The sequence below is a fragment of the Loxodonta africana genome, chromosome 3, assembly GCF_030014295.1.
Source record: "Loxodonta africana isolate mLoxAfr1 chromosome 3, mLoxAfr1.hap2, whole genome shotgun sequence".
Classification (NCBI taxonomy): Eukaryota; Metazoa; Chordata; class Mammalia; order Proboscidea; family Elephantidae; genus Loxodonta; species Loxodonta africana.
The window spans coordinates 160849953-160876335 of record NC_087344.1 but is presented as its reverse complement, the minus strand read 5'-3'; the positions used below and the strand labels follow the sequence as shown (position 1 = coordinate 160876335).

Below are 26383 nucleotides of genomic sequence, written 5' to 3'. Positions count from 1 at the left end.
ATACAGGGCTGCAATTTTCTACTGTGGTGGCTCAAGTCAATCCTGTGTTTACAGAACTAGAATATTTTGGTTATTCAGATTAAATAGGGACCCCGGTGGGCTGTTCATGTCTTTTGGTCTTAAAAAACTCATAATCAGTGTCGTGGATTGAATTGTGTCCCCCCAAAAATATGGGTCACCTCGGTTGGGCCATGATTCCCAGCATTGTGTGGTTGTCCTCCATTTTGTGATTGTACATCATGTTAAGAGGATTAGGGTGGGATTGTAATACTACCCTTACTCAGGTCACCTCCCTGATCCAGTGTAAAGGGAGTTTCCTTGGAGTGTGGCCTGCACCACCTTTTATCTCTTAAGAAATAAAAAGGAAGCAAGTAGAGAGTTGGGGACCTCATACCACCAAGAAAGCAGCATCAGGAGCACAGTGCGTCCTTTGGACACAGGATCCCTGCACCTGAGAAGCTCCTCAACCAGGGGAAGATTGAGGACAAAGACCTTCCCCCAGAGCCAACAGAGAGAGAAAGCCTTCCCCTGGAGCTGACACCCTGAATTTAGACTTGTAACCTACTAGACTGTGAGAAAATAAATTTCTCTGTGTTAAAACCATCCACTTGTGGTATTTCTGTTAATGGCTGTACTAGATGACTAAGACAATCAGTTAGCCACCACCAAGGATACATATTTGTGTATGAGCTAATTCATACCTCAGAAACATGTGTTATATCAGAACATACTGTACTAAGATCTCCGGACAAGCAAAAAGTCAAGAGTTGTAGAGACAGAGCGGTTGTGAGAGTTGTTTTCTCCCTCCTGTAACTCTAGTAAGCAAGATACACCCTACCTGTAAGAGAGTCAATGCAGTATTGCTAGTTTAGAGAATATATTTGAGAAAGAGCACTCCAGCCCCTGGGAGTAGACCCCAGTAGTCCCTAGAGTTGAAGATCAACCATTGGTGGATGATAGTATACATAATAAGAACAGTGAATACTATTACATCAGCTTACTGCCTGCTGCTTTCATGGTGAAGTGAATTCTCTGTCAGTAGCAACACTGTGGGGGAGGTACTATGGTGTAAATAAAGCGTTCAGAGAGGATAGATATTGGCTTAGGCAAGGAAAATTTGACTGCCTAAAATTCTGCTAACTGGGAGGCTTTTCCTTCTCTAAGACCTTTCAGGATTCCTGGGGCTATAATGGAGTCTCTGGGTGGTGCAAATGGTTAAGGCGCTTGGCTGCTAACTGAAAAGTTGCGGAGGTTTGACTCTATGTTGAGGTGTCTTGCAAGAAAGGCTTGGTTATCTACTTCTGAAATTTCAGCAGCTGAAAATCCTATGAAGCACACTTCTGTGACACACATGAAGTTGCTATGAAGTTGGAATCAACTTGATGGCAAAGGATTTACTGTGGGATTATAGCAATTCTGTTTCACAGATGAGTGTCCTATTACAGGCATACTATGTATTCTTTTCAGTAGGCCAGACACCCTACTTTCGTACATACACCCTACTAGGGATGTGTTATTTACTAAATATTTTATACTTTTATGTATTTAGTCATATGATTATCTTTGCTTCTCAGATTTTTCTTTATTTTTACTCCTTACCCCCCTGTTTATCTCATGTTGAAAATGTTCTTTATTCAAGGTCCAACTAAAATGCACCTTTTCTAAACACTCAGAAACAAAGTGAACTCTACCTCTAATGGGCCGTAATATTTTAGACCTCTTTGTAACTCTTTTTGAATAGTTTAGCTGTGTGTCCCTCTTACCCAATAATCTGATCTATCCACTTATTTTGTAAGTGAGAAAGTTGAGATTCATAGTTTTAAGAGTTACTCAACATTCCACAAATACACACTAGAGAAAAAAATTTTTTTTGAAAGATCAGAGTAATCATAAAGATAATCGAAACCAAGTAACATACCTTGGTAGAAAGGAAATAATTTTTTTCCCATTAATTTATAAGATTTAATGGTCAGTCGTCTTGTTTTGTTTTAATTAAAAAAATTTTTTTTTTATAATTACTATTACTTTGATAATATGAATATTCATTTGTGACAATAGTAATGATTTATGTTATATGTTCTTTTGTATTTTTAATAGGAAAAACTCAAAAGAGAGGGAAAAGAAAACACAGTTATTCTCAAAGACAAAAGAGACAAGGTAAGAGTTGCGTATAATTCTCATAGTTTTCTTTATAACCAATATTTTTAACATCTGCTTAGAAATAATTTTTATTCATATGTGGGAAAAGAACATTCTAAATATTTCACACAGTTTCATTTCTTAAATTGTTTCTTGCCGTTTATTAATGAAAAGACATTAGTTAAAAATCTTAAAGCATTTGTTATTTGGAAATTTAGAGGGAAGATTTTGTCACTCTCCCTAATCTGTTTATAGTATTATCTTAAATTAGGTGCTTCAGTGTTTCTTGAGCAATTTCCAATATTTTTCTTAAAAATTCTAGTGCTTGTATTTAGATTATGTCTAATGTTGAGTTGTGAAGGGACCTGATAAATTACATGTTTTCTTCCCTATCTTTAGATTAGGTAACTAATATTGGAAAATCTGGCTTATATCTGTAGCAAGAGAATTTACTAATTCTGAAGTGCCAAATTAAACAGATTTACCTACTCTGTCACAGGTAGAACAGGACTGGGACAGGCCTACCCACTTGATGACCTGCCTTTGTAAAACCTATGGCATAAAGGAGCAGGAGTGTGCTTCCTCTGATTCCCAACAGGAAAAGGAAGGAAGAGGCTGAACTATATATGCCCAGTTTCTCCTTCTAAATTCATGAACTACTTTAAATCATTGTTCCTCCACTAAGGAAACAGAGAGAAGTTAGAAATGTTGCTCTGATAGTGCTCTTTTCACATGAAAATGATGTACCAGGTACTGGGAAGAAGAATATCCCTCACCATCTAACCCATTTGGCAATCTAGGATTGTTATAGAACAATTTTGATTGGAATTTTTGGTTAAAATAATTAAGTGTACTCTTCATACACAGTGGCATAGTCTCCTAAGTTCCCACAGAAAACAGGTATTGCTTTGGTTACAATTAGAATGGAAATTACAATCAGAATAGTCAGGAGACAGTTCAGTTATAAGGTATAGAAAATGTTACAATTTTATCAAGTTTGGGTTCAAAGAAGAAGAAGGAAAGAAAGATTGAATCTCTAAATGAATATTAGATGTCTCATATATCCAGACACTATAGTAGATACTTGATTGAGCACATTATTTTTGGAGAAATTATTGTCATAATACAATCAGCCAGCAGAGCTAGTTATAGTCTTAGTGTCTGATGAAAATAAATGGGTTAAACTCCAATATTCTTTTCTAAATATAGAATGTGTTCATGTCATGAAAGTATGTATCACATATTCTTAGTTATTTTGAGTTATATATAATTTCAGTAATTATATCTTATTAAGTAGATTAATAATGTTTTATTTTATATGGGGCCCTGGGTACATATGTTGAAAATAATGGGAAAATGATAAAATAAATGATTAAAAAATTAGCTACGCTTTTATTTGCTATACTTTATTGCCAAAACTATTGAAATATCACCATCCTTACTCATCATCAGATTTTCCAATAGGATTTCTGATTTAGGGCAAGTTACTTCTCAATGCCTGAGTTTCCTCATCTATAATTGTATAATAACAGTACCCATCTCCTAAATTTGTTATGAGGATTAGATGAAATAGTATTTGTAAAGCAAGTACCAGATTTGTTTGTTTTAAAAAAATACAACAGAGAAAATTGTGAGTGTTCTGTATACACGCATCAGTTGAAGTGTAACTTCCAGAAAATAACTTATAGGAAAGTACATTTTCCTGATGTATTATGAAAAGGGATATTTCAGTATTTTAGAATAGAGTGCGTTTTCTTTTAGGCAATCAGGCAAATGTCATCTCCAAGACATGGCCACATGATGGTGCCGTGACTCTAAATTGTCATTCTCAGGAAGGAAAACTTGTCCATGAAAGCAGTTACATTTTGAAGGTGGTGGGATGTGTGTGTGTGACTCTGATTACTCCAGAGAGCAGATATAGAAATGTAGGGAAAAGAATACAGAAATGCAACTCTGAAAAAATGGCGCCACAATTCCCACCTGCTAGAAAAAGGATTATGAAATGACAGATGACTAGAACTGAGCAAGGAACTTACAAATCATCTCATTTAACCCCTTGATTTTAGAGATGTATAAATTTAAGCCCTTAGGTAGTTGGTGATTTGCTTCAAATCATCATGCAAGATAGTGAAAGATCAGGAGAAAGGAACATATAACTTGGCTCCTAGTCCATTGTTTTTATGGTATAAAAAAAAATAGTTGCCTCTTAATCCTGCACTCTATGCCATCCTAATTTAAACTCACTGAAAATTAAACCATCAAATTTGTGATGATATTGTCTTTGTAGCCCTTTTTTTTGTACTTCATTCTCTCTTGTGATTGCCATGATTATCTTCAGAGAGATGGTGTTGAGTGAAAACTCCTTGCTGTCTTCTCAGTTCCAATTCAAGAATGCCCCATAGGGTTTCCAAGGATAGCCTGGTGAATTCGAACTGTTGTCCTTTTCATTAGCAATCATTGCTCTTAACCACACTACGGCACCAGGGTTTCCCGTGGTGACTGAAAGAAGGGATAAAATAGAAAGTGATGAGCATGGGTTTCATGCAGGATCCTACTAAAGCAACTATTATAGCTTTTACTAGAAATCTAGGTCAGGTGCTAAAGACAGCTGTATACAGCAGTAGAGAGAAGGTGACCTGAGGAAACTTTGTTGAAATAATGTCTAAGTGTTTAGAGTAAATTTGCAATTTGTTTACTTTCACAATTGAAGCAAATATCTATTTCTCAATTTTTCCTGAAAATTCCTCTAGTTCTTTATAGTCCTAGTTTTTTCCACTTTTGGAGGGGAGGGGATGGGGGTAAGACTGGTAAAAAAAAAAAAAAAAAAAAAAAATTTTTTTGTGTGGATAAGTAAAATGCTGATATTTTATAGTAGACTAAAAGTATGAATTCATGAGAGAGAGGATGAATGGAAATGAAAATTAATTGTCCTCTGGTTTAGTGGGCTATTGGTGATTGCAGGGTATGTTCAACCACCTTTAAGGCTTTTTACCACCAGGAATAGAGATTTCTCTTTAGAGAATCCTCAACTTTTAGTCATATCAAGAGTTGAGATACATCGTTTGTTTTCACAGCAACTCTGTGAAGACAGAGAAGAGTAGATACCATTTTCATCTTATGTCTTTGCGGAAAAGTGACAAAGAGGATAAATGTAATTTATTTAATCTTATCCAATTAATGATAAATTTCTGAGTAAATTCTAGTTTACTTCAGTGTTATTTCTACCAGCTGATGCACTTTAATTAAAGAAACAAATGATTAGAATGACATTTAATGGTGATTTAATTCACTTTTGTTGTTCAATGCAGAAAACACAGACGTCTCTATTGGAAACACCTGAAACAAGTCATCGGAAATTTGATTCTAAAGCAGCTTCTTCACAAAATGTATCTAGAACTGTCACATCAGCTGACCATGGTAAATCCAAAGATAAAAAAGACTACTTGTGGACATCTGCCAAAAGTACTTCATCTACACCATTACCAAAGGTTGGTTGCTAACATATCCACGGTAGCAGTGCCTTTTTATTTTTTTGGTTTAAACAAGACATTTCTAGTATTTGTTTAAAAAATTAATTAGGGTATTTAGACTCCTGATTTCCATTCCTCAGTATACTTAATATGCACGCACACATACACACAAAGCTAGTTTCTTGAAAGTTCAAATTTATTGTGGTATCAGCATGAAATTGTTGCATCTTTTTTTTTTTTTTAAATCACTGCCCACATTTGCCCGCAATCTTGCTCGTCTAAACTTGCAGGTCGTTCACTAATGTATAGGTCCCTGATGTGGGAAATCTGGTTCTGATTTGACTTTTTCCAGTATCACCCCCACTTACCTCTCCCTGCTGTTTACCCCATATCATCTTGCTTCTGTAGACTTTTAATTAGTAGCCACCTTTCTTGGTGTAGGTTGCACTAGCCTGGTGCCTTAGTCTTAGGTTATTTTCTACAATGCCCATTTAATCCAGGAGTCACAGCCTTGCCATGTGAAATGGCAGTGTGAGATGCTCTGCTTTTGCTTCCTCTCTCCTCTCTGCCATCCATTGCTCTCTAATTTCCTTTTCCTCTGCTCAGCCAGAACATATAAGCAACTCTGTTGCCTACGTTCATAGTCAACTAGGGAATGAGGTGCCAGTCTCCTCTTCTTGAAGGCGCTCCTAGCCTCTGTAAGAATATTCTTGGAGTTTCCTCTTTACTTTTCTTGGGAGTTGAGGGAAAGAGTGCCTCAACCTGTCTCCATCCCATTAAACTGAGATTTCATGCCTTTTCCTCTCAGTTTCCTTGAAACAACTGGAAAGGAGAAAGGTGTTTGGTGATTATAGAGCTTGTTCTTTCACCTGTAGTAATCCTTAGAGGAGGATCTGGTCTCAATCATAGGTTGCTCTTGGGGATACGTGTTAGTAGCCCCTTTTCTCCCAGCTTTGTGGCTGGTTCACAATCCCAGAGCAAAAGGAATAGTCCCACTCTTATCCTTTCATATATATAATATTATCTATCTCATGGAAATTATAAAAATTAGTAAATTGTATAACTTAGGCATTTATATAGAATTAGTTATGTATATTTGTTCTTGTTGCCGTCAAGTCAATTTTGACTTGTGACCCCATGTGACAGATAACTGTCTCATAGAGTTTTCAAGGCTGTAAGTATTTACGGAAGCAGACTGCCACATCTTTCTCCCACGGGGTGGCTAGTGGGTTAGCAGTCAAGCGCTTTAACCACTGTTTCAGCTGAGCTCCTCATATTATTTAGAGTATGAATAATCTCTTATTAAAATATAATCTTGCTTATTGAAATACATGTAAGAAAAATGTGTAGATATTTTAGATGCGGTATAAGGAATTGCTAAAATTTCTGAGGGATAGGAATCTGCACTAGTACAAAGCTTCTATGAGGTGGATTTCTGACATACATATCCACTCTCCAACTTTTTCATCATTTCTGACACCAGGCATTCCCCCTACAGCACTCTCTGTTGGATTCGGTGATTTGTTGCAATGGCCACACAGAACTCACAGGCTTATTAGGGAAGAAACAGGCTATAACTCAGGACCAGGGTCAATATGGAGGTAACAGGATACAACTCAGAAATAGGACAGTTCATCAGTCAGGACAGTTTTCAACTAGGACAGCTCTCTCAGCTGCTCTCTGCTGCTAGTAGGCCTCTTTGTTGTGCAAACAGACCTCTGCCTTCTGAGCTGGCCTCTGCAGAAAAGGCCCACATTACATCTTATATTACCTTAGTACATTTGTGAAAACTAAGAAACTTACAAGAGCCGTAGTGGTGTAGTGATTAAACCCTTGACTACTAACTGAAATGTTAGGGGCTTGAACCCACCAACTGCTCTGTAAGAGAAAGATGTGACAGTCTGCTTCTGTAAGAGTTACAGCCTTGGAAACCCTATGGGGCACTTATGCTCTGTCCTGTTAGGTTGTATGAGTCAGAAGTGACTTGACAGCAATGGGTTATTATTTTTTTTTTTTTAAGGAAGTTACATTGATACATGATTATTAAACTCCAGACTTACTTTGGACTTAACAGTTTTTCCATTAATGTCTTTTTTCTGTTTCAGAATTGAGTGTGGAGTACTGTGTTGTGTTTAATGGGCGTGCCTCTTTAGTCTTGATCTTATTTTTTTAAAAAATAGTCGTTTATTGTGCTTTAGGTGAAGGTCCACAGAGATAATTAGTTTCTTGTTAAACAATTAATACACTTATTGTTTTGTGACATTGGTTGCCAACCCTATGGTGTGTCAACATTCTCCCCTTCTTGATTTTGGGTTCCCCATTTTCATTCCTATGGCTTTCCTGTCCCCTCCTGCTTTCTTGTTTTTACCCCCTGGGTTGGTGTGCCCGTTTAGTCTCGTATACGTGGTTGAGCTATATGTATTATTGTTTTTTTTTTTTTTTTTATGGGCCTATCTAATCTTTGGCTGAAGGGTGAACCACAGGAGTGTCTTCAGTACAGAATTAAAAGGTTGTCACCAGGCCATACCCTTGGGGTTTCTCCATTCTCCATCAGACCAGTAAGTCTAGTCTTTTTTTGTGAGTTTCCATTTTGTACACTGACCTTATTTTTTAATATAGGTATTTACAGCTATGAATTTCCCACTAAGCACTGATTTCGCTGCATCCCATAAGTTTTGGTATATTGCATTTTTTTTTTTTCATTCATCTCAAAGTATTTTCTAATTTCCTTTTTGATTTCTTCTGCGATCCATTGGTTATTTAGGAGTGTGTCATTTCCATATATTTGTGAATTTCCAAATTTCCTCTATTATTGATTTCTAATTCCATTGTGGTTGAAAATCATAGCCTACCATGGTTTATCCTAGAGAATGTTACTTATGCACTTGAGAAGAATATGTATTCTGCTGATGTTGAGTGGCTTTTTTAATAAATGTCTGTTATAGCTACTAGGTTTATAGTGTTGTTCATGTCTTGTTTCCTTGTTGATCTTTGGTGTAGTTGTTCTACCCATTGTTTTGAGCATTTTTTAATCTTAATTTCATTTTTGTGAGTTCCCTATTTGGGTTGACATCTGATTGCTCTGTCCAGTGTTCTAGTCTTGGTTTGATATCTGATGTTATTGATTTGCTAACCAGAGAACTCCCTTTAATATATCTTGTGGTTTTGGTTTGGTTTTTACAAATTCCCTAAACTTCCATTTATCTGAAAATGTCCTAATTTCACCTTCATATTTGAGAGACAGTTTTGCTGGATATATGATTCTTGCCTGGCAAGTTTTTTCCTTCAGTGCTTTATATAAGTCATCCAATAGCCTTCTTGCCTCATAGTTTCTGCCAAATAGTCCGAGCTTATTCTTATTGACTCTCCTTTGTAGGTGGCTTTTCATTTATCCCTCGCTGCTCTTAAAATTCTCTGTCTTTGGTTTTGGCAAGTTTGATTATAATATGTCTTGGTGACTTTTTTTTTAAGATCTATCTTATGTGGAGTTCGATGAGTGTCTTGAATAGGTATCTTCTCATCTTTCATGATATCAGGGAAGTTTTCTGCCAACAAATCTTCAATAATTCTCTCTGTATTTTCTCTTATCCTTCCCTGTTCTGGTACTCCAAACACTCTTAGGTTATTTCTTTTGATAGAGTCCCACATGATTCTTAGGGTGTATTCATTTTTTTAATTCTTTTATCTGATTTTTCTTCAAATATATTGGTGCCAAGTGCTTTATCTTCAATCTCATCAATTCTGCCTTCCACTTGGTCAATTCTGCACCTCTGACTTTCTATTGAGTTGTCTAATTCTGTAATTGTATTGTTAATCTTCCGAATTTCTGATTGCTGTCTCTCTGTGGTTTCTTGCATCTTATTAAATTTTTCATTATTTTCTTGAATAACCTTTTAAATTTCTTCGGCTGCTTTATCTGTGTGTTCCTTGGCTTGTTCTGCATATTGCCTGATCTCCTTTCTGATCTCATTCCTGATGTCTTAAAGAGTTCTTGTATGTTAATCTTTTGTATTATACATCCAATAATCCCAGGAGGGCGCATTCATCCAGAAGATGCCTTGATTCTTTGTTCTGAGAGTTTGTTGAAGCGATCACAGTCTGCTTCTTTATGTGATTTGATATTGACTCTTGTCTCCGAGCCATCTGTAAGTTGTTAATTTATTTTATGTTTGCTTACTGTATCCTAGATTTTTGCTTTGTTTTATTTCGATATGCGCAGATAGGTTGCTTGAGTGAGCTAACTTGATTATTTTCACCATTGAAGCTCTAACATCCTGTCAGCAGGTGGTTAGAGCTGTTATCAGGTATATCAGCCTAGGAGTCCATTCACTTGTATGGATTCAGCTCAGGTGTCCAGGTAGCTGATCATCAAGTGTGTGGTACAGGATCTGTCCTACAGGCTTAGAGGGGCAGGGGTGACTGGTGTAGGTACTGGTATCTGGTTGCAGCAGGGGGTCACACTCTGAACAAGGCAGGAGGCTGACAGTCTTCCCCCAGGTGTCTGTGAGGAAAGTGCATCCCTGTTCCCTAGAGCACACAGGTGGGTGTGTTCTGCAGATGGACCATGGGCACCCAGTGCTTTCGGTTGTAAAGACTGGGAGGTACCAGTTATCCTTAGACCCCTGTCACAGGCGTCTGGGTGACCTGAGTGGAGCCACCAGTCCTTAGGCCCCTGATGTGGGTAGGTGAATCCCTGTTTAATAGACAAAGTGGCGTCAAACATCAAACACCGACCTCTCCACTGCACGGCTGAAACAGTTGCAGTTTGCCAACAAGGACCTGTTCTCCTGAAATAGGCCTGCAGAGATTCATGCAGAGGGGAAGGGTATTCAAAGTGCATGGACCATTTATGCCTGGAAAAGAGCCACTTCTGTCCTGAGCTCCGCAGGTTAGTGGAGGTGGCAGATTATCTTTTCCCCCAGTTGTGAATTTATTCCTTCTACAAGTCTGGGAGGATAGCTCAGAATGCTTAGCAGAACCTGTCTCAGCCACAGAGAAATCAACAGCCACTGAAACCAGCTTGGGGGCTGGTGGTGTGGTAAAATATATGCAAGTACTTAGCTTTTGCGAAGAGCGCCATTATTCTCTGGTTCTGGAGGTGTGAGTAGGCTGTGCAGTTCGCTGGTTCTCCTTGAGGAAACGGCAGCCAAACGCTACCACCAGCCCGCAGCAGTCACTCCCGGGAATGGTGCCTGAGGGTTACTGGTGATTCAGGTCTGTCTTCTGAACCGTCTGTCTCTCCCCCTGCTGCTCAGTCTGCTGTCTGACTTTGCCTTTGATGTTCAAGGCTCCTAGCTTATAAATACAATCGTTTTGCTTGTTTTTTCGGGTTTTTGTTGTAAGAGGGATCACCAGAAGTGTCTAACTACTCTGCCATCTTGGCCCCGCCTCTGTTCTACCCATTGTTGAAAGTTGGGTATTGAAGTCTCCATATGTTATTGTTGAATTGTCTATTTTATTTTACTAGTTTTTGCTTTAGGTGTTTTGGGGCTATGTTGTTAGGTTTGGAGCCCTGGTGGCACAGCGGTTAAGCGTTCAGCTGCTAACCAAAAGGTTGGCAATTTGAATCTATAAGCTGCTCTTTAGATACCGTCTGGGAGAGGCAGTTCTGCTCTGTCCTATAGGGCCAGTATGTGTCAGAATCGACTCAATGGCAATGGTTTTGTTTTTTTTGTTGTTATTTGGTTGGTAGGTTCACATGTTTATAATGGTCATATCTTCTTGATGGATTGATCGTGTTATCCTTAATAAATGTCCTTTATCTGTAGTCACAATTTTTGTCTTAAAGTCTATTTTGACTGATATTAGTAGGCACTCCTCCCCCCCTCATTTTTCCTGTTTGCATGAAATATCTTTTTCATTCTTTTACTTTTAACCTATGCGTGTCAATGAATCTAAGTGTTTCTCTTGTGGACTGCATATTGTTAGATCATTTTTTGAAAAATTCATTCTACCAATCTCTGCCTTTATATTAGAGTGTTTAATCCACCTATATTCAGTGTAATTACTGATAAGGTAAAATTTACATTTGCCATTTTGCTATTTGTTTTTGATATATCTTTTTTCCCTCTGTCCCACCATTGCTGCCTTCTTCATCTTCAACAGATATTTTCTAATACACAGTTTTAATTCCCTTGTTTATTTTACTATACTTTATTTTCTTAGTGATTGCCTTGAGGATTGCAGTTAACATCATTAAATTAAAACAGTCTAGTTTGGAATAATGTCAATGTCATTTAAATAGTAAAGAAAACTGCTCTAATATAGCTTCATTGCCTCTCCCCTCTTTTTTCCTGTTACTGTCATACAAACTATAGATTTATGCATTATAAGCCTATTATAAGCTCATCAACACAGTATTATAATTATTGCTTTATGCATTTGTGTTTTAAATCAGATAAGAGTTACAAACAAAAGTACATTTGTGCTGTATATTATATTTACCTATATTGTGCTCCATCTTTCTTCATATGATTTGAATTATTGTCTAATGTCTTTTCATTTCATGCTGAAGGACTCTATTTCTTGTAGGAAAGGTTTGCTAGTGATGAGTTCTCTCAGTTTTTGTTTATCTGGAAATATCTTCAATTCTTCATTTTTTTGAAGGATAGTTTTGCTGGGTATAGAATCCATGTTTGATAGCTTTTTTCCTTTAGCACTTTGAATAAGCCTCTGTCTTCCCTGGTTGCTCATGAGAAATCAGCTGTAATTATATTATTGAGGGTCCTTTGTACTTGAGGAGTTGCTTCTCATTTGTTACTTTTAAGATTCCTTTTGTCATTGGCTTTCTACAATTTTATTATGATGTGTCTAGGTCTGGATCTCTTTGAGTTTATTCTAGTTGAGGTTTGTTGAGCTTCTTGAATGTATATATTCATGTTTTTTTTTTATCCAATTTGGGATGTTTTCAGCCATTATTTCTTCAAATATCCTCTCTACCCTTTCTCTTCATTCTTTCTGGGGCTCTCCTAATGTGTATATTGGTGTACTTAATGATGTCTCAGAAGTCTCTGAGGTTATGTTCATCTATTATTATTCTATTTTCTTCCTGTTTCTCAGACCAGAAAATCTCAACTGACCTATCTTCAGGCTTGCCAGTTTTTTCTTCTTCTTGCTCAAATTTGCTGTTGAGCCCATCTAGTGAATTTTTCATTTCAGTTATTGTACATTTCAACCCAAGAATTTGTACTTGATTCTTTTTTTGTAAATCCAATCTCTTTATTGATACTGTAGTTAGTGAGATGTCATTTTCATACTTTACTTCTTTAGGCATGGTTTTCTTTAGTTCTTTGCACATACTTAAAATACCCAAAGCCAAATCCAGTGCTGTCTAGTCGATTCTGACTCATAGCGACGCTATAGGACAGAGTAGAACTGCCCCCATAGAGTTTCCAAGGAGCACCTGGTGGATTCAAACTGCTAACCCTTTAGTTCTTTGCACATACTTAAAATAGCTGATTTAAAACCTTTGTTTAATAAGTTCAATGTCTAGGCTTCATCAAAGATAGTTTCTAGTAATGGCTTTTTTTTAACCTGTGTATACATGGGGTATACTTGTTTCACTGTCTCATAATTTTTTGTTGAAAACTGGACATTTTATATACTATAATGTGGCAACTCCGGAAATCAGAATCTCCCTTCTCTGTATGGTTTATTTTTGTTGCTGCTTTTTGTTGCTGTTATTGTCTGTTTAGTCATTTTTCTGTATTTTTTTTTATTTTTGTGAGTGCCACAAAACTCTCTATTTGATTAGCTTAGTGTTCAGCTAATGTTGGGACAGGGATTTCCTTAAATGCCTGGAACCACTAAATCTCCCAGTTTTTACTGAGAGGGTATATGTGTGTTTTGGAATACAACATCAGTGCTCAGCCAGACACTTGACAACTCTACCTTAGCCTTGAATTTCTGCCTGTGCAAATGCGTAAGGTCAGCCAGAGGTGAGAACTTGGAGCTTCTGAAGTCTTTCCTGAGCTTGAAACAGCCCTATGCATACATATGGCCTTCTATATTTCTAGAAATGTCAGAGCTTTTCAAAGTCCCTATGGACTTTTTCAAAGTCCCTGTGGACTCGACGGCACTGGGTTATTTATGGACATCTTATTTACCAAATTTCCTTTTAAGCTTTTTAGTCTATTGTTTGCCTCTGGAGTCCCTGGGTTATACAGATGGTTTAATGTTCAACTACTAGCTGAAAGAATGGTGGTTGAAACTCACTCAGAGGCTACCAAGAAGACAGACCTGGTGATCTGCTTCTTCAAGGCCATAGCCTTATAAAAAACCCTGTGAAGCAGTTCTACTCTGCATACATTGGGTCACCATGAGTCAGAATCAACTCAGTGTTAACTAACAGCAACATTGTTTGCCTGAACTGTGAATCACTGATTCAAGCAGCTGCAAAGTTACGACATTTGTCTGTAGGTGTTTTCAACAAATGCTCCTCTTCTCCCATCCCCAGAGAAGTGCTTTTTGAAGTGAGTGAGTTCAAGTTGAGTCAAATACAGATAACATTGTAAGTAGGGTCTTCTGGGGAACCAACCAAGAGACAGGGCAAATAATGACAGTTCTCTGGGAATAAGGCTTTGAAAGATCTCCAGTGCAGTCCTACTTCCTCTGGTGACTCTGAGGCTGACTGGGAATGTAGGCTTTTATATCAGACCTGTTGGAGAGCTGGAGATAGGACTAAGGAAAGTTAAAACACTGTAAAGTTTCCTGTTCTTAACTGAAATTAAGCTGTGCTTCTCTAATAAACTCTCTCCAAGCCTTTGGTTAATTTCTAGAGTTCTGAAAAGTTGATTCTGATAATTTTTAGCATAATTTTTATTGCTTTAATGGAGAGAGGAGTTTTTGGAGATCCTTACTCTGCCATTTTTGCTCATATCACTGATGTTACTTTTTAAAGATAATTTTTAACTACAAAAATTACAGAATAATACAAGTTACCAAATATTAAGTCAATATGAGTTACTTTACCAACTGAAAATAAGGAAATATGTTTTTTCGTAAGGCAGTGAGGATTTTTGTAGATAGAGCAAAGCTCACTCATTTCTTTGTTCTTAGTCTGATTAAAAAAATTAAAGTCCCTCTTAATTTTGTTGAGTGCTGAAGGTGTAGTCTTCGCTCTCTCTGATGCACTTTCTTCATTAAGTTGAAGAGAAGGACAGAGAGTTTACTATTGTAAATTTTTTGAGGAAATCTCTAAAATTTCTAGTATTGAAAACATCTGGACTAAATTCTTATCCAAAAATTCTGTCTCATATACATGCTACTAATAATGGAGATTTCTTAATTGCTAAAGCCTCAAATTTCCTTGAAATGGTCTATTAAGTTCTTTTTTACGATATACATTTTATTTGATGTGTAATAAATTGTTTTTCTTTTTGATAGGCATATACTGTGAAGACACCAACAAAAGTAAAAATACACCCAAAGGAAAACCAGAATTTACTGACCGAAGAGAGTAATAAAAAGAGAAAAATGGTCTTTGAATTCGATATTAATTCAGATAGTTCAGAAACAACTGATCTTTTGGTAAAAATTGCAAATAAGTGACATTTATTATTTGTTTACATTATTTCTTAATGTATATGTATAATAGATGGACATGGTAACCATCATTGAAGTACCGAAATACGTGGGAACTCTACTATAACACAGAGCCTTGTGCTTTTGCAGCATTTTAAAGAAATTAGAGTTCAAATAATTTGCCCCCAAATTTCAGAAAACATGGCATTTTGAAAATACTAGCTATAACATAATTGGCATATGAGATGAGTGATCATTGCCTTGTTTTCAAGCTGCATGTTAAAGAAAATCTTACCATATTTTCTTTTCTTTTTTTGTTTCTTTAAAAAAGCTAAGGTGAATATTTTTTATCTTGCTACAACCAACTCTATTCTTCTGGGCCCTCTTTATTTTGTGTATTATACATGTTCCTTTAATTTACATCACTTATTAGTTGGTATCTGTGTCAACATATTGATTGAAAACTTTAACATTTCTATCACTCTTAAAAAAGTGAATGCATTAAGGATAGCATGTTTAAGAATGCTGTCTCCCCTAATACTTTGTATCAGTAATTAATCTACCATGAGTGTATTCGCACATACAAGTATTTTATAAAGTCATAATGATGAATTATTGAGATTCTACTAGATTCATTTAATTTATAAATAAACTCAACATACTAAATGGAATAATGCACCAAAATTACTTAAAAAATTCCAGCTAAAGCCATTTCGTTTATTAATCTCACTCTTCGAAGATCCTTCAAGTTTTTCCACTGCTTTGGGGCTCTCTATTTTTATTTCTTCTGGAATAATGAGTAGTTGAAGTCTTAAAACCCTAATTATTGAAGGTAACTTATAGAGCTTTTTCTCCAGTACCCCTGTTATATAGATAATGATTAACATTTTAGTAATTAAAACTGTGTGCCAGGCACTGTTCTAATCACTTTACGCCAGGGCTTTGGAGTGGTTCTAAATGGTCCAGTCATGGCTGAAGGAAACAAGGCAGGGCTTTGAACCAGTTTGAAGCAGTTCAGTCATGACTGAGGGAAACAAAGGCAGCGTATGCACTGCATAGCAACCAAATCTCTTGTGCGTTGCCTTTTGACCCAAGTCAAAAGGTGGTGGCCACTGTGCTGCTTTGAATGTGTGTTGCTGTCCATAGTCCTGCCAATAATCCAATCTCCCACATCAGGAAATTTTCGGGAGCCAATAGTCCAATCTCGCAGAACAGAAAGCTTTCAGGAGCCTAATGCAGGAGATTGGATTATTGGCAGGGCTGTGGAGAGTGACACACATTCAAAGCCACTGCACCATCTTTGAGTGGGGCACCGCTGCCTGTTTCCCACTTGGGTCAAAAGCTAATGCACAAGAAATCTGGTTGCTATGCAACATGTACGCTGCCCTTGTTTCCCTCTGCCATGACTGAACTGCTTTAAACCGGTTGGAAGCCCTGCCTTGTTTCAGTTGGCCATGATTGATCTGTTTAAAACCAGTTCAGGGCCCTACTTTACGTAGATTTTTTATATGTTATAACAATTCCATGGTGTAGCAATATAGACAACACTGTTATCTCTGTTTTACAAATGAGTAAACTGAGTCATACAGGTACTTTGTCCAATATCACATAGCTAGTGTCTTGGTCATCTAGTGCTGCTGTAACAGGAATACCACAAGTGGATGGCTTTAACAAAGAGAAACTTATTTTCTCATAGTCTAGTAGGCTAGAAGTCCAAATTTAGGGCATCACTTCCAGGGGAAGGCTCTCTCTGTTGGCTCTGGATGAAGGTCTTTTTCATGCATCTTCCCCTGGACTAGGAGCTTCTTTTGCAGGAACCCCAGGTCTAAAGGACAGACTCAGCTCCTGGTGCTTCTTTCGTGGTGGTATCAGGTCCCCCTGTCTCTCTGCTTGCTTTTGTCTTTTATATCTCAAGAGACTACCTCAAGACACAGTCCAGTCCTGTAGGTTGAGTCCTGTCTCACTAACACAACTGCTGCCCATCCTTGCTCATTAACATCATAGAGGCAGGATTTACACAACATACAGGAAAATCACACAATACCTGGAATCATGGCCCAGCCCAATTGATACACATATTTTTGGGGGGACATAATTCAATCCATGACATTCTACCCGTTGGCCCCCCAAAAATCACACTTTGCAACATGCAAAACATATTCATTTTATCACATCATAGCAAAGGTCTTAACTCCAAGTCCAAAATCCAAAAATTCCTCTTCATCTGTGAAATCTAGAATACAGATTATCTGCTTCCAAGAGTACATTGGCAGAACAGGCCCAAGCTAGACATTTCCCATTAAAAATGTGCGAAACTGGAGGAAAAGAAGGGATAACAGGCACCAAACAAGTCAGCAGAATACGTTATATTAGCCCTCAAAGCTTTGAAAATAATCTTCTGTTCTCTGAGACAATTGACACAATGGCCCTTCCCTCCAGATTCTAGGTATTGGCCACACTTTTCAGATTATGAGTGGAGGCCTCTCGGCCCTGGGCTTCAGCTCTGCCTTCCAGGCCCACTGGGACAGCAACTCTGCTCCCTCGGCTTTAGGTGCACCATTCTCTTCCATCTGAGTGGCAACTCCACCCTTAGAAACATCAGAGGCCATGGCTCTGCCCTTTGAAACCCCTGAGGTCATGGCCATACCTTTTGGACAGAGGCAGCTCAGGCTTCTTGTGTTCTTTGCCTCCTCAGCTTCTGCTTCCTGGTTTCTTGGCCTCTCGGCTCCTTGGGCCTCATGCCCACATCTGCCCAGCTGTGACAAGTGTTCCAAAGCTCTGTAGCTCCACTGATAAGTACCTAGAGGCACTGTACTCCGCCGGGAAGCCTCCTGCACACAGGCACTCAGCTCTCTTCGTGGGTCAGCTCCAGCGCCATCTCACACTGGTCTCCTTGTTCTGCTGCTGCTGGTTGTCTGCTGTTGCTGCTTCTCTGCCCCTGCAGGTTCTCTGCTGTGCTTGTCCTCTGCCACTGTTGCAACTCTATCCATTCACAGTTTCAAAACCACTTCCACATTTTAGGTATCTGTTAGAACCCTAGTGGCGTAATGGTTAAGTGCTACGGCTGCTAACCAAAAGGCTGGCAGTTTGAATCCACCAGGTGCTCCTTGGAAACTCTATGGGGCAGTTCTACTCTGTCCTATAGGGTCACTATGAGTCTGAATCGACTCGATGGCAGTGGGTTTGGTTAAAGCAGCACCCCACTCCTGGTACCAAATTCTGTCTTGGTTATCTAGTGCTGCTATAATGGAAGTACTACAAGCAGATGGTTTTAACAAAGAGAAATTAATTTTCTCACAGTCTGGTAGGCTAGAAGTCCAAATTCAGGGCATCAGCTCCAGAGGAAGGCTCTCTCTGTTGGCTCTGGATGAAGGTCTTTCTCGTCAATCTTCCCCTGGACTAGGAGTTTCTTCTGAAGGACCAATGGGTCTAAAGTACGAGCTCTGCTCCTGGGGCTTCTTCCTTGGTGGTATGAGGTCCCCTTGTCTCTCTGCTTGCGTCTGTGTTTTATATCTCAAGAGATTGCCTCAAGACAAATCCAGTCCTGTAGGTTGAGTCCTGCCTCAGTAACACAACTGCTGCCCATCCTCCCTCACCAACATCACAGAGGCAGGAAACAGGAAAATCACACAATACTGGGAATCATGCCAGAGCCCAATTGGTACACACACTTTTGGAGGGCATAATTCAATCCATGGCAGCTAGTAAGGCACGGAGCCAAAATTTGAACACAGACTGCCTGCTGCATAACCCATGTTATCACTATTCCTAATAACTACCAATTTAAACTGAAGTCCAGGTATAGGAAAATATAATGAGAATTAGTAGAAAGACGTAGGGATTTTTTTTTATTTTTAATTCTTGTTTTTTCAGTTGAACTTTAGATGAAGGTTTACAGAACTAAATACTTTCTTATCAAACAGTTAGTACACACATTGCTTTATGACATTGGTTAACAACCCCACGACATGTCAACACTCTCCCTTTTCAACCCTAGGTTCCCTATTACCAGCTTTCCTGTTCCCTGCTACTTTCCATTTCCCACCCCAGGGCTGGTGTGCCCCCTTAGTCTTGCTTTGTTCCATGGGGCTGTTCAGTCTTTGGCTGAAGGGTGAACCTCAGGGGTGGCCTTATTACTGAGCTGAAAGGGTGTCCAGGGTCCGTACTCTCAGGGTTTCTCCAGTCTCTGTCAGACCAGTAAGTCTGGTCTTTCTTTTTGAGTTAGAATTTTGTACTACATTTTTCTCCAGCTCTGTCCGGGAGCTTCTATTGTGATCCCTGTCAGAGCAGTCAGTGGTAGTAGCCTGGCACCATCTCATTATACTGGACTCAGTCTGGTGGAGGCCATGGTAGATCTGATCCATTAGTCCTTTGGACTAATCTTTCCCTTGTGTCTTTAGTTTTCTTCCTTATTCCTTGTTCCCGAAGGTGTGAGACCAGGAGAGTATCCTAGACGGCTGCTCACAGGCTTTTAAGACCCCAGACGCTACTCACCGAGTAGAATGTAGAACATTTTCTTTATAAACTCTGTTATGCCAATTGAGCTAGATGATCCCTGAGACCGTGGTCGCCTCAGCCCTGAGCCCAGCAGTTTGGTCCCTCAGGGAGTTTGGGTCTGTCAGTGGAGCTACCATGGCCCTGCCTTGTACAGGGTATGCTGGCTTCCCCAGTATTACCCTTCATCAAAAGTTACCGCGTATCTATTGTCTATTAAGTGTTTTTCCATCCCCACCCCTCCCCACCCTTGTAACCATCAAAGATTGTTTCTTTTTGTATGTAAACCTTCTCATGAGTTTTTACAGTAGTGGTCTCCTACAATATTTGTCCTTTTGTGATTGGCATGCTTCACCGAGCATAATGTCCTCCAGATGCATGCATGTTATGTGATGCTTCACAGATACATTGATGTTCTTTAGTATTGTGTAGTACTCCATCGTGTGTATGTCCCGTGGTTTGATTATCCATTCATCTGTTGATGGTCATCTAGATTGTTTCCATCTTTTTGCTATTGTGAACAGTGCTGCAGTGAACATGGGTGTACATATATCTATTCGTGTGATGACTCTTATTTCTCTAGGATATATTCCTAGGAGTGGGGTTGCTGGAACATAGGGTATTTTTATTTCCAGCTTCCTAAGGAAGTACCATATCATTTTCCAAAATGGTTGTATCATTTTGCATTCCCACCAGTAGTGCATCAGAGTTCTGATCTCCCCGCAGCCTCTCCAACATTTGTTGTTTACTGTTTTATTGATTCGTGCCAGTAATCCCAGGGGTGAGATAGTATCTCATTGTGGTTTTGATTTGCATTTTTCTGGTGGCTAGAGATTGTGAGCATTTCCTCATGTGTATGTTGGCCCCTTGAATATCTTCTTTGGGGAAGTGTCTGTTTCCCTTACCCATTTTTTAACTGGATTATTTGTCTTTTTGTTGTAGAGGTATGGGATTTTCTTGTGCATTTTAGAGATTAGACCTTTGTCTGATTTATAATAGCCAAACATTTTTTCCCAGTCTGTAGGTTCTCTTTTTACTCTTTTGGTAAAGTTTTTTGATGAGCGTTTAAGTGTTTAATTTTTAGAAGACCCCAGTTAATCTAGCTTATCCTCTGGAGTTTGTGTGTTGTTGGTTGTGATTGGTATCCTGTTAATGCCGTGTATTAGGGCCTCTAGCATTGATCCTATTTTTTCTTCTAGGAATTTCATAGTTTTTGGCTTTATATTTAGGCCTTTGATCCACTTTGAGTTATCTTTTGTTTATGGTGTGAGATGTGGGTCCTGTTTCATTTTTCTGCAGATGGACATCCAGTTTTGCCAGCACCATTTGTTTAAAAGACCGTTTTTTCCCCGTTTGATGGACTTTGGGCCCTTGTCGGAGATCAGGTGACCATAGGTGGATGGGTTTACATCCCGGTTAGATTTATTCCCAAGTATTTTACTTTTTTAGGGGCTATCGACTCAACAGCAGTGGGTTTTTGTAAATGGTATTGTTTTCCTGATTTCCCCTTCATCGTTCTCGTTATTGGTGTATAGGAATCCAACTGGTTTTTGTATGTTTCTCTTGTATTCTGCTGGTCTGTTGAATCTTTCTATTAGTTCCTGTAGTTTTATGGTGGAGTCTTGTGGATTTTCTGAGTATAGTATCATATCATCTGCATATAGGGAGAATTTAACTTCTTCATTACCAATTTGGATGCCCTTTATTTCTGTTTCTTGCGTTATTGCTCTAGCTAAGACTTCCAACACAGTGTTAAATAGGAGTGGTGATAAAAGGGCATCCTTGTCTTTTTCCTGTTCTCAAGGGGAATGTTTGCAGCCTCTCTGAATTGAGAACGATGTTGGCCATTGGTTTTGCATGGGTAGGGCCAGGGCTTTTGAGTCAAACATCCAAGGGCTTAAACTCCCTGCTATTTTTTTAGCAGTGTGAGTTTAGGCCAATTTCTTAGCTGATCTTAGAATGATTTTATTTACTTTTTTAAACTTTACAACACAATAAACAAATTTTGATATTATAGAATTCCACAATTGTTAAACTAAAAACTAAAAAACTAAAAATGCATTTCATAGTCCCTTGAAGCTTTTGGTCATTTTTGTAATTTTCTTGGCTATAGGAGTTAAATTTTCGTGAATAAAATAGAATCAAGATCTAGGTCCTTGCTTGGCAGATTGCAGAATTCTTTGTCATCATTGTCATCTTTTTTCTCCTACTTTTTTCTTCTTTCTCCTTTGTTCCTCCTCCCTCTTTCTTTTCCTTCTCTTCATATCTGATATGTAGCCAGAATTTTAATGATATAATATTAATGATGGTATTCCCCAAATTATACTTTTCTGTGTCTTTCTCCAAGAGCATGGTTTCAGAGGAAGAGACGTTTAAAAACCTGTGCAAAAATAATCATCCACCAATTTCTCAACTTCGTGTTACAACACCAAAACAGGTAGTTTTTCGATTTTATTTCAGAAAGCAAATTTTCAAAGCTGGACTTTCTTTTTTTAATTAAACATATTAAGACTTTATTGTGTTTTGTTTTGTATTCAGACCCCATCATCTCTAACAACCGCTGGATCCGCAGTGAAGTTTGGAGCTATGCGAAAGATGCCAGAGGACCGTTGGGCTGCAATTGCTAAAATGGATAGGAAAAAAAAGCTAAAGGAAGCAGAAAAGCTATTTGTTTAGTTTCAGAAAATCAGTGTGATTAAGGAGCCTAACAACATAAAATTTATAGTTAATTTTTTTAATTCTTATTTTCCAAAGAGCCAAATTTTTCTGGAAATTGAGTTTTTTTTTTCATTTACATGAATAATTTGGTTTTTTTTTTAATTTATATTTTTATATTTTGGCCTAAATGTGAAATAAGTACATGTTACCTGAAAAACTGTAAGTGTATTCAGATAGATCATTACATTTTGTTGTTACCTTTTCTTGTATTCTTGAAAAGTGTATTTGCTAAGTTTTCAAATTTGCAAAGTTAGTCTTTGAATGCTAAGACCACATTATTGAGATTTACTCTTTATTCTTACTATTAAACTATTTTGAGTGTAATTAATTGCATCTTATTGATTCTTTGAAGCCATCTAAACAGCTGATCTTTATAGATTTCTTCCCTTTATTGTGCTTTAAGTGAAAGTTTACAAATCAAGTCTGTCTGTCATACAGAAAGTTATACATACCTTGCTATGTTCTCCTAGCGGCTGTCCCCCTAATAAGACAGCACACTCCTCCTCTCCACCCAGTATTCCCCATGTCTGTTCAACTAGCTCCTGTCCCTTAAACAGCTAATCTTTGTAGATTGACAATATTACTCCTTTTTCAAATCTTGAGAACATTTTAGTGGAATCTGACACTTTTGAAGCAGCTCTGATTATTCTTTTTATTTATCAAATTGACAGATGTTTTTTAGTTGCAGGAAATAAGATCTCCCCAGCATGACTTCTTGAAAGACGTCATTTATTTATGAAATACGTGTTGAGTGGGTAGTAAGAGTCAGGCAGAGTTCTAAATACAGCGGATATAGCAGTGAACAAAACAGAAGAATAGATCCTGTGTTTTCCAGGAGCTTACATTCCAGTGAGTCACATACCAAAAAAAACCAAACCCAGTGCCATCGAGTTGATTCCGACTCGTAGCCACCCTATAGGACAGAGTAGAACTGCCCTGTAGAGCTTCCAAGGAGCACCTGGCAGATTTGAGCTGCCAACTGTTTGGTTAGCAGCTGTAGCACTTAACCACTACACCCCCAGGGTTTCTGTGAGTCACATAGACAATAAATAATATATATAAGTAAAAAGTAGTATATTGTTGCTGTTAGGTGCTGTTGAGCAGGTTCCAACACATAGTGACCCTGTTTACAACAAAATGAAACACTGCCCGGTCCTGTGCCATCCTCACAATCACTGTTATGCTTGAGCCCGTTGTTGCAACCACGATGTCAGTCCATCTCATTGAGGGTCTTCCTCTTTTTCGATGATTCCCTGCTTTGCCAAACATAATATTCTCTTCCATGGATTGGTCCCTCCCAATAACATGTCCAAAGTGTGAGGCAAGGTCTCGCCATCGATGCTTCCAAGGAGAACTCTGGCTGTGCTTCTTCCAACACAGATTTGTTTGTTCTTTAGGCAGTCCATCGTATATTCAATATTCTTCTCCAACACCGTAATTCAAAGGAATCAATTTCTCTTTGGTCTTTCTTATTCATTGTCTGGCTTTCACATGCATATTAAGTGATTGAAAATACCATGGGTCAGGCACAGCTTAGTCCTCAAAGTGACATCTTTTGCTTGTTAACACTTTAAAGAGGACTTTTGCAGGAGATTTGCCCAGTGCAGTACGGCATTTGATTTCTTTTGCTTCCGTGGGTGTTGATCGTGGATCCAAGTAAAATGAAATCCTTGACAACGTCAATATTTTCTCCATTTATCATGATGTTGTTTATTGGCCCTGTTGTAAAGATTTTTGTTTTCTTTATGTTGAGGTGTAATCCACACTGAAGGCTGTAGTCTTTGATCTTCAGTAAGTGCTTCAAGTCTTCTTCACTTTCAGCAGGGAAGGTTGTGACATTTGTGTATTGCAGGTTGTTAATGAGTCTTTCTCCAGTTCTGATGCCCTGTTCTTCATATAGTCTAGCTTCTTGGATTATTTGCTCAGCATACAGATGGAGTAAGTATGGTTGGTGGAAGGATACAACTGTGATGTACACCTTCCCTGATTTTAAACTACCCAGCGTGCTCTTGTTCTGTCTGAATGACTGCCTCTTGGTCTAAGTATAGGTTCCTCATGAGCACAATTAAGTGTTCTGGAATTCTCATTCTTTGCAACATTGCCCATAGTTTGTTATGATCCACACAGTTGAATGTCTTTGCATAGTCAGTAAAACACAGGTAAACCTCTTTCTGGTACTCTATGCTTTCAGCCAAGGTCCATCTGACATCAGCAATGATTATCCTTTGTTCCAAGTTCTCTTTGGAATCCTGCTTGAACTCATGGTAGTTCGGTGTCAATGATGTGCTGTGCCAGCTCAGCCAGCATGGTACGGGTGCACATGATTGGAAGGTATGGAAGGTGCTATAAGCCCATGGGCCCCCTGTGCCAGTGGCTGAGCAAAGGGGTGCACGCCTCTGGGCTGAGGCTTTGAGCTCTTGGCTTAGGGGGTGTGGTAGTGTTGAATGCCATCTAGATTGTCATATATATTGAATTCACTTTTTTCGGGTCTTGTAAGAGGAACGACATGAAGCATCTGACTATTCCACCATCTTGGCCTTGCCTCCTCATACTTTTGGTATATCAATCTTCTATCCTGTAATCTTGCGAACTTGTTTATTAGTTCTAAGTGTGGTTTTTAGTGGATTCCATAGAATTTTCTGTATACAAGATCATGTCACCTGCAAATAGAGATGGTTTTATTCCTTTCCAATCTCAATGGCTTTTTTTCTTTTTCATGCCTGATTGCTTTGGCTAGAACCTCTGGTATGATGATGAATAGAAGTGACAAGAGTGGATATCATTTTCTTGCTCTTGATCTTGGGGGAAAAGCATTCAGTTTTTCACCATCAAGTATGATGTTAGGTATAAGGTTGTTGTTTTTGTTTTGTTTGTCATGAGCACAGGTTGAATTTTGTCCAATGCTTTATCTTAATCTATTGAAATGACCATATGGTTTTTGCCCTTTATTTTATTAATATGGTATATTACATTGATTGATTTTCATATGTTAAATCAACCTTGTATTCATAGTGTAAATCTCACTTGGTTGTTATGTGTAATTCTTTTTATATGTTGCAGGATCCAGATTGCTAGTATTGTATTGAGAATTTTTCTTTCTGTATTCATAAGGGATATTGGTCTACAGTTTTCTTTTTATGTCATTGTCTGATTTTGGTATAAGAGTAATAACTGGCTTCATACAGTGAATTGGGGCATTCCTTTCTCTTCTATTTTTTGGAATAATTTGCAAAGGATTAGTATTAATTCTTTGTGAACATTTGGTAGACTTCACCAGGTAAGCCATCTGGACCTGGACTCTTCTTCGTGGGATGTTTTTATATTAGTAATTCAATCTCTTAACTTATTAGAGGCCTGTTCTTATTTTCTATTTATTCTCGAGTCATTTTCAGTAGTTTATGTCTTTCTAGGAATTTGTCCATTTCATCTAGGTTATCTAATTTGCTGGTATACAGTTGTTCACGGTATTTTCTTTTAAACCTTTTATTTGTAAAATCAGTAGTGATGCACCTTCCTTTCATTCCTGATTTTAGAAATTTGACTTTTCTTTTTTTCTTGGCCAGCCTAGGTAAAGATTTGTCAATCTTTCCAAAAAACCAACTTTTGGTTTTATTCATTTTCTCTGTTGTTTTTCTACTCCCAATTTTATTTACTTTTACTGTAATGTTTATTTCCTTCCTTCTTCCTGCTTTGGGTTTAATTTGCTTTTCTTTTTCTGGTTTCTTAAGGTAGAAGGTTAGGTTACTGATTGGAGATCTTTGTTTTAATATAGGTGTTTACAATTATAAATGTGCTTCTAAACACTGCTTTCACTATGCCCCACACCTTTTGGTATGTTGTGTTTTCATTTTCATTCATCTCAAAGTATTTTCTAATTCCTCTTGTGATTTCTTTTTTGACACATTGGATACTTAAGAATATATTGTTTAATTTCCATACGTTAATAAATTTCCCAAATTTCCTTCTATTATTGACTTCTAGTTTAATTTCATTGTTGTCAGAATAGATTTTATATGATTTTAATCTTTTTAAATTTATTG

General features: G+C 38.0%; 1 protein-coding gene across 2 annotated transcripts in view; it reads left to right on the top strand.

Moving 5' to 3' along the window:
- The window catches only part of SYCP1 (synaptonemal complex protein 1), a 180362-nt gene extending 157942 nt beyond the window's left edge, over positions 1-22420 (top strand). For both annotated transcript variants that reach the window (XM_064282384.1, XM_064282383.1), the window contains 5 exons: positions 2098-2157; positions 5448-5627; positions 14994-15137; positions 21973-22062; positions 22164-22420. In XM_064282384.1, the coding sequence (XP_064138454.1) occupies positions 2098-2157; positions 5448-5627; positions 14994-15137; positions 21973-22062; positions 22164-22301 (612 nt within the window). In that variant the 3' untranslated portion in view covers positions 22302-22420. The remainder of the gene's footprint in view (positions 1-2097; positions 2158-5447; positions 5628-14993; positions 15138-21972; positions 22063-22163) is intronic.
- The last annotated feature ends 3963 nt before the right edge of the window (positions 22421-26383 follow it).